At 43.5% G+C, this 14765-nt stretch overlaps 1 protein-coding gene across 1 annotated transcript; it reads right to left on the bottom strand.

The window, feature by feature from the left end:
• Positions 1-7354: 7354 nt before the first annotated feature.
• Positions 7355-14395, bottom strand: LOC143220733 (uncharacterized). The gene is made up of 4 exons (XM_076446333.1): positions 14350-14395; positions 14130-14203; positions 10036-11823; positions 7355-9556 (listed from the first exon to the last, which is right to left on the bottom strand). Exons 1-4 carry the CDS (start codon positions 14393-14395, stop codon positions 7355-7357), a joined length of 4110 nt encoding a protein of 1369 aa, XP_076302448.1.
• Positions 14396-14765: the final 370 nt, after the last annotated feature.

Raw genomic sequence — 14765 nt, 5'->3', positions numbered from 1 at the left:
TTTTAAGGCTTCGTAATTCGTTTAATTAATTAAAGTACTAACGAACTGATAGTGTTCCGGGTTTTATACGCGTACCTGGGCTGTACCGAGATTTCTCAGGAAACACGTAATCGCATAGTTTCAGGAAAATAAAGAAAGACAAGCGGGAGGAGAACAAACACGGAATTATTAAAATTGAAGAAGAAAGGTAGAAACGTTTCAGCGCATTGTTCGGTTATTAAATGAATAAGCTATGGCTCGATGCGTTTTATTGATCCTGAGAAGGGATCTAGAAGCCCATTTCGCCACCCTGTGTGGTATTTATATATTCCATTAGCATAAAAGCTTTCGTCTGTGCCGCTGCAGACCCGCGTGATACCCTGTTCTTCGCTGATTTTTCATTAAATGAATTTTCTAACGTTTCGAAGTACTATAAATCTCCTGCTGCAACATCTGGCAAGCATCGAGGGTGTTCGCGTTCTACGCCAACGTTGTCGGAATTTTATTCCAGTTTTATCCCAATTTTTACTTCAATTTGTAAAAGTCGAATCCAATTATTTTTTGATCGACCACAGATTAAACGTCAATTTTTTTCATTACGTCAATAATTCCCGTCCAAATTCCAGTGAAATGCTGTAATAATTGAAGGGTTGCGTGAGAAATGACACCTGTCAATTCCTTTTTATTTTTCAATCATTAAGAATTTTGAACATCGTTGTTAAATATCAGATATGATATAAAATGATATACTTTGTGATTTAATTAGAATATAATGTAGATATTTCTATTATAAAATATATAATAAGTTATTTCAACTAGAAAACATTCAGGTAAAAAATTATTTCTTTTTATGATTATTTTTAACTCTTCAATTTTACGATTTCATTAATTTCATTAATTTCATCTCGCTTTTTTCAGATTTTTATACTACAGATGTCCTTTCTGAAATTCTATAATTCAAAATATTTCTCTAAAATGTAAATAACAAGGAATCATCGAGAATATCTGCATGTCGCGTACTAATGCTCGTCGAACGAGTCGATTTAATATTTCACTGTTCCAAATCGAATTAACGTAGCGGAATATTCCAAGGAATATATAATATCATATAATATTTGCACGCGATTGAATATTAATAATTTCGCAACGCCGGTATAATCGGAGCTATTAAGACCAATTTATTCCCCATAATCGCGACCATTTTTCAATCGTTCTCTGCCAGCCCGGCAATAGTAATTCCTTTTACGGTGTTTGCGAACCTCGAGAGTCATACTTCGAGAAGTAATTCTTCTGCTTCCACCTCCGCATTCGAACTTAAAAGTCGAAAACTTTGACAGCTTAAGAGCATCCTTCCCGTCTGCGAATCGCGCCGGCAGCCGCGGCCATTTTTATTATTATCATCGCCGTGCAATCTTCCATTATTTATCCTCTTCCCTCGCCTCTCGCTCCGCGTTTTTTTTCCCCTCTCTCGCGATATTTCTCGCGAAGTTTCTTTTTTCGCATTTGAGAGATCGAGAGAGAGAGTAAACTGCAGATAAACGAGGAGCAATTTACATTGCAGTATTTCGCTTCGATAATCCATAAAAGTGATTAAAATACGCAGGATAGAATAGCAAAACTTTTGATGTTTCCCATTTCGGCCACACTGATTGGTTTTATAGGAAGATTGATTGATTTTCGAGGGATTGATTCCACTTTTAATTATTCTTTCAAACCGTAGTCGAAAATTTTGGTTACCGAGATAGCGAGTAATCCTGAAATAATTTCATAGAAACGATATATCTGGGAAATAGGAAATTTTTGAACGAAAACTATCAATTTCAAAGTTGGAACGAGCTTATTATTTTGTTTAATATTTTATTTTATATAAAGTTTCTTTCCAATTTCTTCATATTTTCTTCCAATATCTTTATCATCATTCTTGATGTTTAAAATTGTCATTGTACATTGTTATACTATTCGTTACATTGTTATTTCGCTGTTGGAAATTTGAATAAGGAAGAAAATCATTGCTCGCGTGAACAACGACATGCACGACATTAGGCTAGGTTCTAGATGATAAAAGAACTATAAAAGCAAGGATAACTCGTATCGGGCCGAAGGACTGACTATAGTTAAGCATAGTACGAGAACCTAATATCAGCTTTAGTTACGTTATATCGTAAAACGCTGTCTAAAAAATGGAAAACAGGTTTATAGGGGACAAGTATTTCCGTGAATTATATGTATTCATATATACGTCGTATTTATATATATACACACACGTACACGGTATATCGCGCAACTTCCTTTTTCTAGTACGTTTTAAACTACCGTTCTGATTGTTACAATGCTACTACAATTTTGTACTCTCGTTGTACATAAATACGTGAGGATTTGTAACGACGCGCAGTAGCGTAACCGGAAGTACGAGGATGCCATCTGCAACCTGTTCTAATATTATTCCGACTTTAGTCCGTCGAAGATGTCGACTAGAGACAGGCGAGAAAAAAAAGAAGATTTCGAAAAATTGAAAAGGTAAAAAAAAAAATAAATCCTCCGTTGCTTTTTTAGTAGTTTTTCACAGCTTCTTTTCCATCAGAGTTGTTAGGCTACTGTACCTCCATTTCTCTGTACTTCTAACGACGATAATCTCATCCTGGTGTTATATTTATTTTCGTTCATCGTAGTTTGTCGATCATCGAGTCGATTTTCGTCGAATCGATTCGTTAAAATATTTTTTATCGAACACACGATGGATCTGGGAAATTCCGAGGGTCTGACTCAGGCATGGACTACTAGTGCTCGTGACGGAATATCTAAAAAATTTATAATATTGTTCGGAAGCAACTAAATATTTGCTGATTTTTGGCTGAATTTAGTCGCAAAATTATGAACGAAAGGATTGATTCTATTATTAAAGTTGGTTTACTTTTTTTAACAAAGCTATAATAATTTCTAAATATTAATTACTAAATATCGTTGACTGTCGTTCTCAATCTCAATTAATCTCAAACTGAAGGATATTCAATTTTGTTATATTTCTTAAAAACTGTAGCTTCTTTTTCAAATTCTTCCTTAATTCTCTAAATATAAAAATTGTTTTCAAATTTATCACGGTACATTTTTCACGAATTAAAATTGAGCTGAGAAAATTCGTTTCTTCTAAAAAAGAAAATTGGAGCCTTTTAATTTCAAAGTTTTCAACGAAGAATTGCACAGTTAACAGAACGAAGACTCCAATTCTGTTTCTTTAACGCTTCTCTAAGTTTCTAAGGCATAAAATACCAGGAAATTTATAACAATTACAGGATATGTGCTTTTAACGCTCGTGGAGAATTATTGTAGCTCGTTTCTGGTCCATTTCGATATTTCTGAGGGTGGTGCGGTTTCCATGCCCACAGAATTACCTCCGTAGCAACCCTCTCATCCGTGCGGGCACCAGTTGCCCATGCCTGCTCTAAATTTTCCTAAGGATTACCCTTTACGTCCGCGCTCGCCCGCGGTTCCATCGTGTACACTTTTTATCGCGAGAGAACGAGCTCTCGAGCGGATTGTGTCGCGCGTCGATAAGCGTGTTAGCGTCGTTTCTTAGGCGTGTGTCGAGTTCTCCGTCGCCGTTTGCTCGCGATGCAAACTACCCCGCGTAGTTTCGTACAAGGACCAACCTGTTCATAGACCAAACTGTAATCGTTGCGTATTATCTCGGCGAAATTTCCGGCCCGGGGCAGAAATTTCAGCAACCACATCGTTCACCCTATTTTTCCAGCTTTTTTCAATTGTTACGTAAATAACGAAACGATATTTCTGTACGTCTTCTTTCCAAACACTGCTCTCTTTATGGTAGTATAATAATTCGTCGATAATTACCGATTTAATATTTTGTATCAGGAACATTGCGTCCTGATGCAATTTTGTATTGAAGTTTAATTTCCGAAAGGTATATTTTTAATTACTGTTAGGTGATAGTATTCATGAACGTTGTTTGTGAAATTAACACTTGGTTTACGGGAGCTTTCTGTCTACCTATTTCTACGGCCACCCGTCAGATTTCGAGTAAACAAAACCACATATTTTCTTAAAAACAAACGATGGGTTTAATTTGAAAACAATCGCAATATTAACAGAATTAATATAAGTTAATTAAATCTGTTAATATCGTATAATTGAAGCAATTCATCCGTCAAATTGACGGGTCCCGTAATTCTAGTGTTAAATAGCCTTGTTAAGCGTGAAACAAAAGGGGATGAAATATCTGGCGTGACGTGTTTAGAGGGTTAAGACTCCTTGGAATTGAATAAATGTACTAATTAAATGATAGTTCGTTGCTCAACGATTACGTTGACGACAATTGTGTTCAATTCAATAGGTACTACTGTAATTAACCCTTAAACGTCTCGGGAAATATTAATCTCCTGGTATTTATAATTGAACTTTTCTCGTGGAAAGTAGCGCGAGTGGCAAAATTAAGAGACATTTTTCCATGAAACGATATTGTATGGGTCAGTGATCAAGAATTGTTGCTTTAACGATAAATAATCGAGTCTAATGATGATATTATTAGCGCTAATTGCATGTTAAATCTGTTGTTCCTTTTGTCCGAGAAATTTATATTTTGGTACCGATGTTACTTTCCATAAGAACGTTTTAATTGCGTTGCTAATTGCTGGAACGTTTTATATATAATTTAAATTTATATCACAGACGAAAGTGGCCATGTAATTTGTCAGGTCGAATACCGAATATATCGTGGTAAAAAGTAATTTGTTACCTTCGCCGTTATTGTTGATATCCTTTATTTAACCCATTATGTCCCGTAATTGCAACAACGCAATATTTCGTAACTTTATAATTATTTTCTCCCATTCAATTTAGAAATACACTATTGAAAGAAGCAAAAAATATTATTCCAATTAATCGATATAAAATGAACAATTTCGTTTGCAATTTTTATGCTTGGACTTTAATGGGTTAAAGAATCTTCCTCGACTTGTTGTTTCTGCTACTTTATTACACGTATTACGCATCGCCATTTTTAATTCCCGTATGTAACGTGTTAAAATGGCGCATAGGGATAAAACGAGCGCCGAAACGAGCAAACGTCGAAATTTCTGCCCTGGACTCGACGAAAAGTCGAAGTTAGGCGATCGCATTCGTGAATCTCAGGTTTGCTTTTCGTTCCATAGATCGTTACTACTTACTTCCCCTCGTGAACTTCTGTACGCGTAAACGCGTCGACCTCCTCTCTTCCACTCGAACGTTCTATCGCCGTTCGCATTAACTATAGTCAATTACGAAAAAGAAAAAGGTAAAAAAAAAAAAAACACACACACACAGTGGGAGTTTTACACGAAGAAAGCCACAAAGGGTAAGAAAAAGAGAAAAAATACGATGGTAAAGAAAAAGGAAAAAAAAGAAAAAAAAATACTGTACTCGTTGCGCGCGTTCAATGTGTAATGTACGGCCTGTGCATAATTCTAAATTAGGTACAATCAAAGTAATCTCCGTAGGCCTATACACCTATACATATACACGTACACGTATAATGAGTATCTAATTATAATGTAATCAGCGGTTACCTATGTAAGAATTGAAACACGACCGTGCGTTACAGGACGCACGGTTATCCATGTATGTCGTATGGAAACGTAGCCGGGTAAAGTACTATTTTGCCTTCGTCAAGAGTGTGATACAAAATATATGTGATGGCGGACGGTGCTGTGCTTCGCGTGTTCCCCGAACGTGGTGCCCTCTTTTTAGCCGGCCGCGAAAGGGAGCTTCAAAAGCGTTACCCAAACTAGTATTTTACTCGTCCCGTGACACTGACGCACGCGTTCTCCACCGATCGAAGTGAACGAACGATCCGAGGATCGATCATTAGACGGTTTTGTGAACGAGAGATATATCAATGTGCCGCGCTTCTGGATACGTTTCGAACTGTGACCTATCACGTCGCAATTCCCCCGCTCGACGGCGACCTATAATGATGTAAATAACGAGATATTTTATGTACTCTATATTTATTGTATATATATATATTTACAGTGTACATGGAGTTGCTTAATTAATATAAATAACACGATAACACCGACCTTATTCGTTATTCCACTGTAGAAACGGACACATCGACGTTGCTTTCCGCGTTTCACGTTCGGACACGGGACAGGGTGTGTTTTTAATCGGTAAAAATACACTCGAAAATGCGAATTCCTTCGAATTGTTCAACGGAGAAAATTCGAACGGTTCGCGTGCCAAAGAGGCGAGTTCGATTTTCCCTTTTATTTTCTTCCCTTTATTTTTTTTGTTTTTTTTTCCATGCGATCGATGTTCCATTGTAGTCGCCAAGGGTGGTTTAATCCTTTCGAGGGAAATTTTCGAATTTCCTGCCACTCCTTTGCCGCCTCGGATCCGAGAAATCGCACCCTGTCCCGCGGCGTTTCCGTGGTGTTATAAATAAAATTATAAATTAAATACAACCCCGAATAATTTTCGCGTATCTGTTAATATTAACGTCGGCATTAATATTAACGATGGCCGAATCTTGCTTTTCGTCCGCGCTCCTCGATGCGTCCATCACGGCGTTCAAATAACATTTCAGCGTCGAGCACCGAGTTTTTTTTTTTTACCCCGGAATATGGTAAACGTTCCAGGTACTTATATTTACAGAACATTCTCCGCAGCATCCGTTATCCGACCAGTTTCCTACGCGACGATAATCCGCACGCCATCGTTGAGAAATAAGGGATGCTCCAGCCCGAAATCGGACGATAATTCAATGGTCACGCGGCGCGTGCTTTGAAATAAATAATTTATCTAGGTACGTCTAGATTACGGTGTGAGGCTAATTTCAGTTAAACCTAATCGAATACACGTGCATTTGGTATGTCGTTTTTTTCCACCAAGTTACATAAGATCCGATGGTAAACGTCATCACAGGATACCCGATGAAATCGACCTGACGACACGAACGTAGACATTCTGCGAGATATTCCTAAAAAATTCCTCCAACACTGCAATCCCCGAAGAAAGAGTCCTCGTTTCCCGACTTGATCATCGTCAGACGACGATCCTTTCTCCACGCGGGTAGCCGTGTGATTTTTTCGCATTGCTCGACCCGATTATTTACACGTAAGGTGCTAATTGAAGGTGGTGAGGAAAGAGAGAGAGAGAGAGAGAGAGAGAGAGTGAAAGGAGCAACGTGATAAAAGGGGTAGAGAAAGATCGAATGTCCTTGGTCGGATCGTGCTTTCGGCTGGAAAACAAAGAAACATATAAGAGAGTGGAATATCCTCTAAGAATGGTGGAAAGAGCACCCTCGGGTCGATCTCATCCACCTCGGGAGGACCTCTTGAAACGATGAAAAGCGACGAAACGTGGCGACTTCCGGTCGTTCCCTTTAACTCTTCTTAGACAGTTCCTGGAAGAAGGCCTCGATGGGTAGAGTGGGTTCGTCGTTGGGTATCTTGAAGTGCGAAGCGACCACTCTGCTCTCCGGGGAGACTGCTTTGAACATTCCAGGCTTGTCGTAGAGGGCCGAGGCGGAACTGGTCAGGTCGGCCACGCTCTGCGACGCTTTCGCGAACAGTTCCTCGTCTTCCGATCGAACTTCAAACGTGGTCGTTGATTCCGTCGCTTTGTTCTCGCCGTGAACGGTGGCCTGTTCGTTCCTCGACGTCGAGTACTGTTCCGTGATCCCGGTTTCCTTCAGTTGACTCTCGTCCACGGTTTTGGCGGTACTGCTGGCAACCGGTTCCGCTAGCTTTTCGTTTTCATCGCGATCACTCGCCGCGTTCCCGCTTTCCACCGCTTCGTTTCGCTCTTGGCTCGCGTTCGATCTCTCCGGGGCGTTGGTCGCGGCGGCGGCGGCGGCTTCCTCCTTTTCAACCGGGATCTCGTTAGCAGCGACTCTGGTGGTTCCAGCTGTAGTGACTGCCGAGTAGAAACTGGTTTCCTCCGCGGCCATTTCAGTGGCGTCGGTTTCTTTTCTCTCCGGGTACGCCGCGGTCGAGCTCTCCCTTTGGGCCGAGAGTCTGCTTTTCATCACCGGTCGTCGACGCACCGACGACGAGAACACGTTCTCCGGCCTGGCCGTGCTGGCTTTCGACTCGCTCTCTGAGTAATGATTCTGGGATCGACTAGGACTGCCGCTGGTCGACGCTAATCTGCTCCTATACACGTTCCCGTTGATGGGTCTCCTCTTCGGAACGAAACGGTTCGACCTCTCCGTCGTCGACGAGACTCCATCCTCGGCCACCGATTCCTGCTCCCTGTGAACCGGCGAACTGGTCGACGAAGTCCTGTAACTCACCCTCGAGACGTACTTGTACCTCCCGGTGGTCTCTCTAGACGCGTCGGCGTTCTGCAACTGCTGCTGTTGGCTCTGTTGACTCTTCAGACTGCCTCTCTGCTTGGTGTGCGACGCCTGCGTCACGGGCGCCTCTGTGCTGGAAATCTGAGCTAATCTGCTCTTGTAATCCAACCGGCTCTTGTAGTCCTTGATGCTGAAACGCGGCCTGGTCGTGTTCCCGTACCTGATCGGCCGGATCTTGTGGGATCTGGCCGTCGAGGAGCTTGAGGGTGGCGGCTGCGTGCTCGGCTGCACCGTCGACGTCGTCGTGGCCACCGTGGTCGTGACACTTGCCGTATTCGCGTTCGTGCTCGCACTCGGACTGCTGGACAACACCGTCGCGCGATCGTAGTAATTGCCTTCTGTTCTCACGAACAGATCTTCTAGAGGAATATTCGTCACGACGCCGGAATTCTCGCGATAATTGTAATTCTCGTTAGTCGGTTCGTTCTCGTGTTTCGGTTTCGTTTCCTCGGTGTAGTATTCCAGTACCGAAGGTTGCGTGGTGTCTTCTCGTTGTTCCTCCACTGTCGCGAATTTCTGAGAAGTGTAGTCGAACTGCTGACTAGGTTGGTTGGTGACGAACTGATTGTACTCGTAAGATTGGGCCGATTCTACTGGGCTCTTGTAGGTGTTGTGAGGCGTGTGGACGATTTCGGTGACGATTTCCGCTTCGAAAGGTTCTCCTGGGTTCACTCTGTTCCTGTGACCGGGTCGTTTCCTGATGTTCGCCTTCTTCTCGGTCACGGATTCCTCGTAAGTCGCTTGCGTCGGCTTGGTCCGCCTCCTCTTCGTCGTGTCCACGTGATACGACACCTCTTCCTGGTTGTCGTACTTCAGGAAATCCTCGGTAGAAGGCACGGTGATCGGTTCCGGTGTGGTGGTCGTTGGTCTTCTTCGACGCAACGGGGCGCCTGGTCTCCGAGTCCTGGTCTTCTGCGTACTCACCGTGGCCAAGGTCGCAGTTTCCGGCGTCGTGGTCTGTACCGACACTTCCTCCAGGTGCGACGTGACCGGGACAGAGGTCTCGGGAATTTGTGCCGGAGCTTCGGTCGCCGATGGCTCGTACAACGCTGTGCTCGGCTTTCTTCGTCTGTTCGGATCGCGCAACGGCTTGTGCGGTCTCTGAGGCCGTACATCAGCCTGCTGTTCCCGGTAATTCGCTTGTTCTTGCTGGTTCTTCGAGTAATCCTGGTACTGCTGACTGTGAACTATGGGACGCTCCGAGATCACGTAGTCGGGCTCGGTTACCTGGAACGGAATTTTGAAACTTTGTTGGAAAACTCTGACGGCGCGATCGAGACGGGGGTCGGTATCGATCGTCGGTTAATTAGTTCGACAGAGGCTCGTTGTAATAACTTATCCGCGTATCGCTTTGAGTGTTTCGATGTCGGCTTTGACGAAGCAGAGATTCGCTTGGGAACAAAATTCAAACGAAAGTTTCTCGTCTCGAATGATATACCTCGGTATCACGGAGATAATAAAATTAATAAAACGAATAAAATTAATAAAATGAATAAAATGAATAAAATTAATAAAATTAATTTCCAAGTTCCGTTTCCCCGCGAACTGAGCCTGAGAAGAAACCGTCGTTACAACCCCTGCTCGAAACAATAGCAACCCCCGGGCCAGCGAGTAAAAACCGCGCAGCAGCGTTAATCGCTGGCTTCCGGAAGTTGCGGGGTAGCCAAATATTTTACAAGTCTGGCCATTCTGTCCGAATGAACTACCTGAGACTGTTGAACCTTTGGCTGCTCGCCAGGACCGGTCTGCTCGGTGATCACGGTGCCCAGGTCTGTGGTAACCTTTGGGATCTCGTAACCGGCCAACTGGACCGCGTAAGGGGATTTCTCTTCTGTGACTTTGGCCAATTGTTCCGTCTGATTCCTCGCCGACTCCACCGCCAACCTAGCCTCCTCCTCCTCTTTCTGTTGCTGCAACAACTGTCTCAGCTCTTCCTGTCTCTTCTTCAGCTCCTGCTGCTGCTGTTTCTCCACCTCCAGTTGCTGCTGTCTCTCCTGCTCCGCCAACCTCTGACGGTCCCTCTGCAGCAACTGTTGCTGTATCAAATACTGCTGTTCGTTGAAGTGTTTTAGCGAGATACTTTCCGGGGTCTCGTACTCCGGCTCTCCGTTCTCTGGCCGGATATCGATCGGAAGCACCGAGCTCTGGTACTGCGGCTGCTGCGCCTGAGGCCCAACGAACACCACCTTCGGGGCCTGCGGGATCTGATTGGACACTATGGGCTCCTGGTTGAACTTGGACGGCGGATTCACTCGAGGTAGAACTTCGTTTATATCCGACTGATACTTGCTCTTGGGCACCGGCCAAGCAGCAGGTGGCGGCGTCAGGTCTTGATGCTCCGACACGTAGTAGGTATTACCGACGCCCGCCGTCGACACCAGCTCGCCCTGCACTCCGTTCTCCGCCTGCTTGGTCGTCTGGCCCGGCCTCTTGTAATCCTGCGCTGCATCCGCTGTTTGCTGCTGGTACTTGTTCGCCTCTTGCGCGCGAGGGGTGGTAGGTGCCGGAGTGGAAGAGGAATACACGTCCGGAGGGAGGAGAGTCTCGTAGGGCAGCGAGGGCCTGAAGTTGAAGGGATTGTAGACGGACGGCGGAGTGATGTAACTGATCTCGTGACTCTCATGGACCAGGAACGCTGGATCTCTCTCGTAAGTCGTCTTGTAGTTATGCGGAGGATGGTTCACTTGGCTGAAGAAGTTCCCGGTGCTGGCCGGGCTGATGATATGATCATTGTGAACTTGTCCGGGGTATTTGTCGTAGTTCTGCCTGTGATCGTAGTCGGACAGCCTCTTATCCTTGCCGAAATCGTTGGCCAAGGCGGTGCCTGGTGGCTGGAAGTACGGCTTCGCGTTGTTGGACACCTTCAGCGACTCGAACGGCTTTACCTGGTGGTACCTGGGCGGTTGGAGCAACTGCGGCACGTATGGTTCAGCGTAGTGTCTGATCTTGGTGGATGCAGCAGGAGACGAAGGTGGATTGGTGGTGGATGTGTATCCCTTGATAAAATACGTGGCTGCCTTTATTGGATCCGGAGGCTGATGCATCGGAGGAGGAGCGAACTGCGGTTGCCGCAGGTACGCGGAGCTGTCTCGTAAAATGGGCTTCCGGTGCTGGTCCAAGTCGAAACGATACGCGTCCTTCGGCGGAGGAATCAGGAAGGTGTACTCCCTCGTCTCCGAGGCGACGTGTTTATTCGCGTGGTTGTGGCCAGACTGAGCCTCGCCGCGTGCTTTCGCGGCCGCGTGGCCGAGCAGCGTGAAGCTACCTAGTATACTAGGCGGATTGTAGTCGTGATGGGAGGACGGTTTACCCTTTCGTTGCGGTTTCAGCTTCTCCGACGCGGCCATGTGCTCCTGCAGCTTACCCAGCACCGGGTGCAACGGAGCGTTTCGTTCGAGGTTGCTCGATGGAGACACGTTCGTGCCGATGGTCTCCTCGTAGGCGTTGGTCAGCGGTCGCCAGCCGTTTGCGATCATCGACGACCGCGTAGGTGGCTGTAAGATCAACTTCTTGCAGTCGCGGATGTGATTCGCGATGCGCAGAAGAAACGCGGCTAATCGAGTGTTATACGAGGATATCGCGGAGTTCACGGGTATTGGTCTTGGTAGATTTAGCAATTCGCGGTGCTGTTCCTCGCGTTCGAGTACCCCGAGAATTTACGATGCTTTCTGCGATGTTTAATGGCGTGAAAGCGCTTTGATATCGGCGATGACGCGCTGACGATTCAATGAGTTGCTGCATTTTGTGCTACCGCGGGTTCTTTGCACTCGAATTCTCCGTTATTTGATTCTAGTATAGTTATTAGTATAGTTAGTTACTAACTATTATGAAAAAAGTCGGAAGAGGTTGAAAATCTTAACAGTTGAGTGATTGAGATAATTATTTCCGTTCCATTGTTTTCACATGACTAACATCTAACATCTTGACACTAACGTTATCTACTCGACTTAATTGCATTGATAATCGCACAGTTTGTTGCTAGTTCTGCTCAACAATTTCGGTTATTTTATTTCCAAACTTCTTTATTCTATTATTTTCACATGCGTAACTTTGACACTAACGTTATCTACTCGACTTAATTGCATAGATAATCGCACAGTTTGTTGCTAGTTCTGCTCAACAATTTCGGTTATTTTCTTTTCAAACTTCTTTATTCTATTATTTTCAGACGACTAACTTTGACACTATCGTTATCTACTCGAGTCAATTGCATAGATAATCGCACAATTTATTGCTAGTTGTGCTAAAAAATTTCGGCTATTTTCTTTCAAAAACTTCTTATTTCTCTTAGACGCCTCGACAGCAGAATTAAGACGTGTTTGCTCAAAGCACGATATTCTCCATGGAAGTCAAGCAACTCTGCAACTGCTGAATCACGTATTAGGATCACTCAATAGTCCTTCCTGACGTGCCAATATCCGTGAACTCTGGTATAGTGTAGCATGCGGTATTTTGCGTGTATATGTGGAAACTCAAACAAAGTCGAAGTATATAATGGACTGCCGTGGGTCACATGCATTAACTTAAAATAGTTTCAAAGCTGGCAGGTTTAGAAGCTTCGACAAAGAGAGACACTGTTTGCCTTGCTAAGCTCTCGAACATGAAAAAGGAGGAGTTCTTTCGGCTACATTAGCCGTGTAGTCGAAAGATCGATGTCTCTAAGGAATTGCAAATATTTTCGGAATAATTTCCAATTCTTGTAATCGTCGTACATAGTTTCACCGCTCTGTACAACGAGTTTCCATTAAGTTAATTAATATAATTTACATTAATCCATCTAAGTTTTAAAGTAAAAATTAATTTTAGAAATGATATTATTTAAGGAAATTAATTGGTAGATTAAATAGAACTGGCTTAACAGGACACGTGTTTGTGATTCTTTTTACCCAATCCTATGTGTTAGCCCGTGTTTATCGTAAAGTTAGTAAAATTACACCAATACCAAGTTAATTTTATCTAATTTCACCTCATTTTCTCTAAAACAAACAAAAGTCGTTCCAATCATACTTCTTTACATAAAAGCAACGTAATTTCATCCAGTTTCCTTCCTTCACACTTTCTCCGACTTAACATACAGTTCTGTATAAAACGACAGTACACTCTATAATTTTTAGTGTTTCTTCGAACTACTGCGATATATACAAATGTTACATGAGCGGAAAAATAACCTATCCCTTTCTTAATATAATAATACAAGAAGAGATCACTCGTAACGTTCATTTTTTCCCCTCTATTATAAGTTTCACTTTCTAATTATATGCAAAATGACTGCGACAAAACGGTAGCTCAGATATTAAATAAACGAATCAACGAAGTTTCACTATACCTCGTACAATATTAACCTGCCTTTGTAAAATTAAATTTGATTCTTAATATGAATTATAAGAAATAAAAATTGAATATCAATCAGACGCTTTGACGCTGAAATTAAAAAAAGAAACTCAGAAATTAAACTCAACCACTTCGGTCTATAGTCGACTCGAGGAAAAGTAAAAAATAAAACTTTATTTCACCTATAAAATAGATTAGTATCAACCGAGTGCCTTGGTATTAAATTTAAAAGAAACCCAGAGTATAGAATCGATATTTCCTTTATATACTATCCTTCGAAGTCATCGAAGGATCGGGAAAAAATCGTAGATTGAGCCGTCATTTTGTCGCACATCCCACGATTGTACATCTCACGAAATCCACGGAGTATAATTCCACGGAATCCGCGGGATGAGAAAGAAACGAAGGCAATCACAGCGGCAAGAACTAATTGCCGCGACTCGATTACGTTATCGTTCATTCTACTTACTGGTTTGTTATCGGAACGGTCTATCGATACGGTGATTGCACCGATGCAGGTAAAGAGGCCCATCGCGAGGACACCTGTGGTATTTGCGTAAAGAGAAAATGTTAATTACCCATTTCGAAAGGTTGCGGTAGGAAAACGATATCGACGGGGAGAGAAAAGAAAGGGGAAGGAAAAAGAAAATAGAGGAGAAATATGTGGAAATATCGAATCGTCTACTTACAATTCAACGCTAGCCTCGGCCGCATCGTGACAGACCATGGGACCATTTACGCGAGCGTTCTGCAACAAAAACATTGTTCGATCGTTAGGCAAACTCACGGCACGTATCGCGATAGCGGAGATTGCCGGATTACGAAAGCGGAGGGCAAAGAGGATCGGCATATCGGCCGATTGCCTGGATACGAGGACAGGAAAAGTGTAGCGCGCGTGACGCAGAGAAAGGAAGTATAGAAAGCGGCGTTGCATCCATCGCGGCGCTGTCGTTTCCGCTGCTATTTTGTCATTTCTCTTTGAATCAAGGTGGGCAGTGAAACTCGCGAGAAGACGGAAGAATTTCTCTCCGACTTCGCGCGGACTGGCCGCAATTTTCGCGAATTTCCATTTAATGTCGCGCGAGCTTTCGTTCCACCGGCAGAC

The sequence above is a fragment of the Lasioglossum baleicum genome, unplaced genomic scaffold (genome assembly GCF_051020765.1).
Source record: "Lasioglossum baleicum unplaced genomic scaffold, iyLasBale1 scaffold1493, whole genome shotgun sequence".
Lineage (NCBI taxonomy): Eukaryota > Metazoa > Arthropoda > Insecta > Hymenoptera > Halictidae > Lasioglossum > Lasioglossum baleicum.
This window is presented reverse-complemented; position numbering and strand designations above follow the sequence as displayed.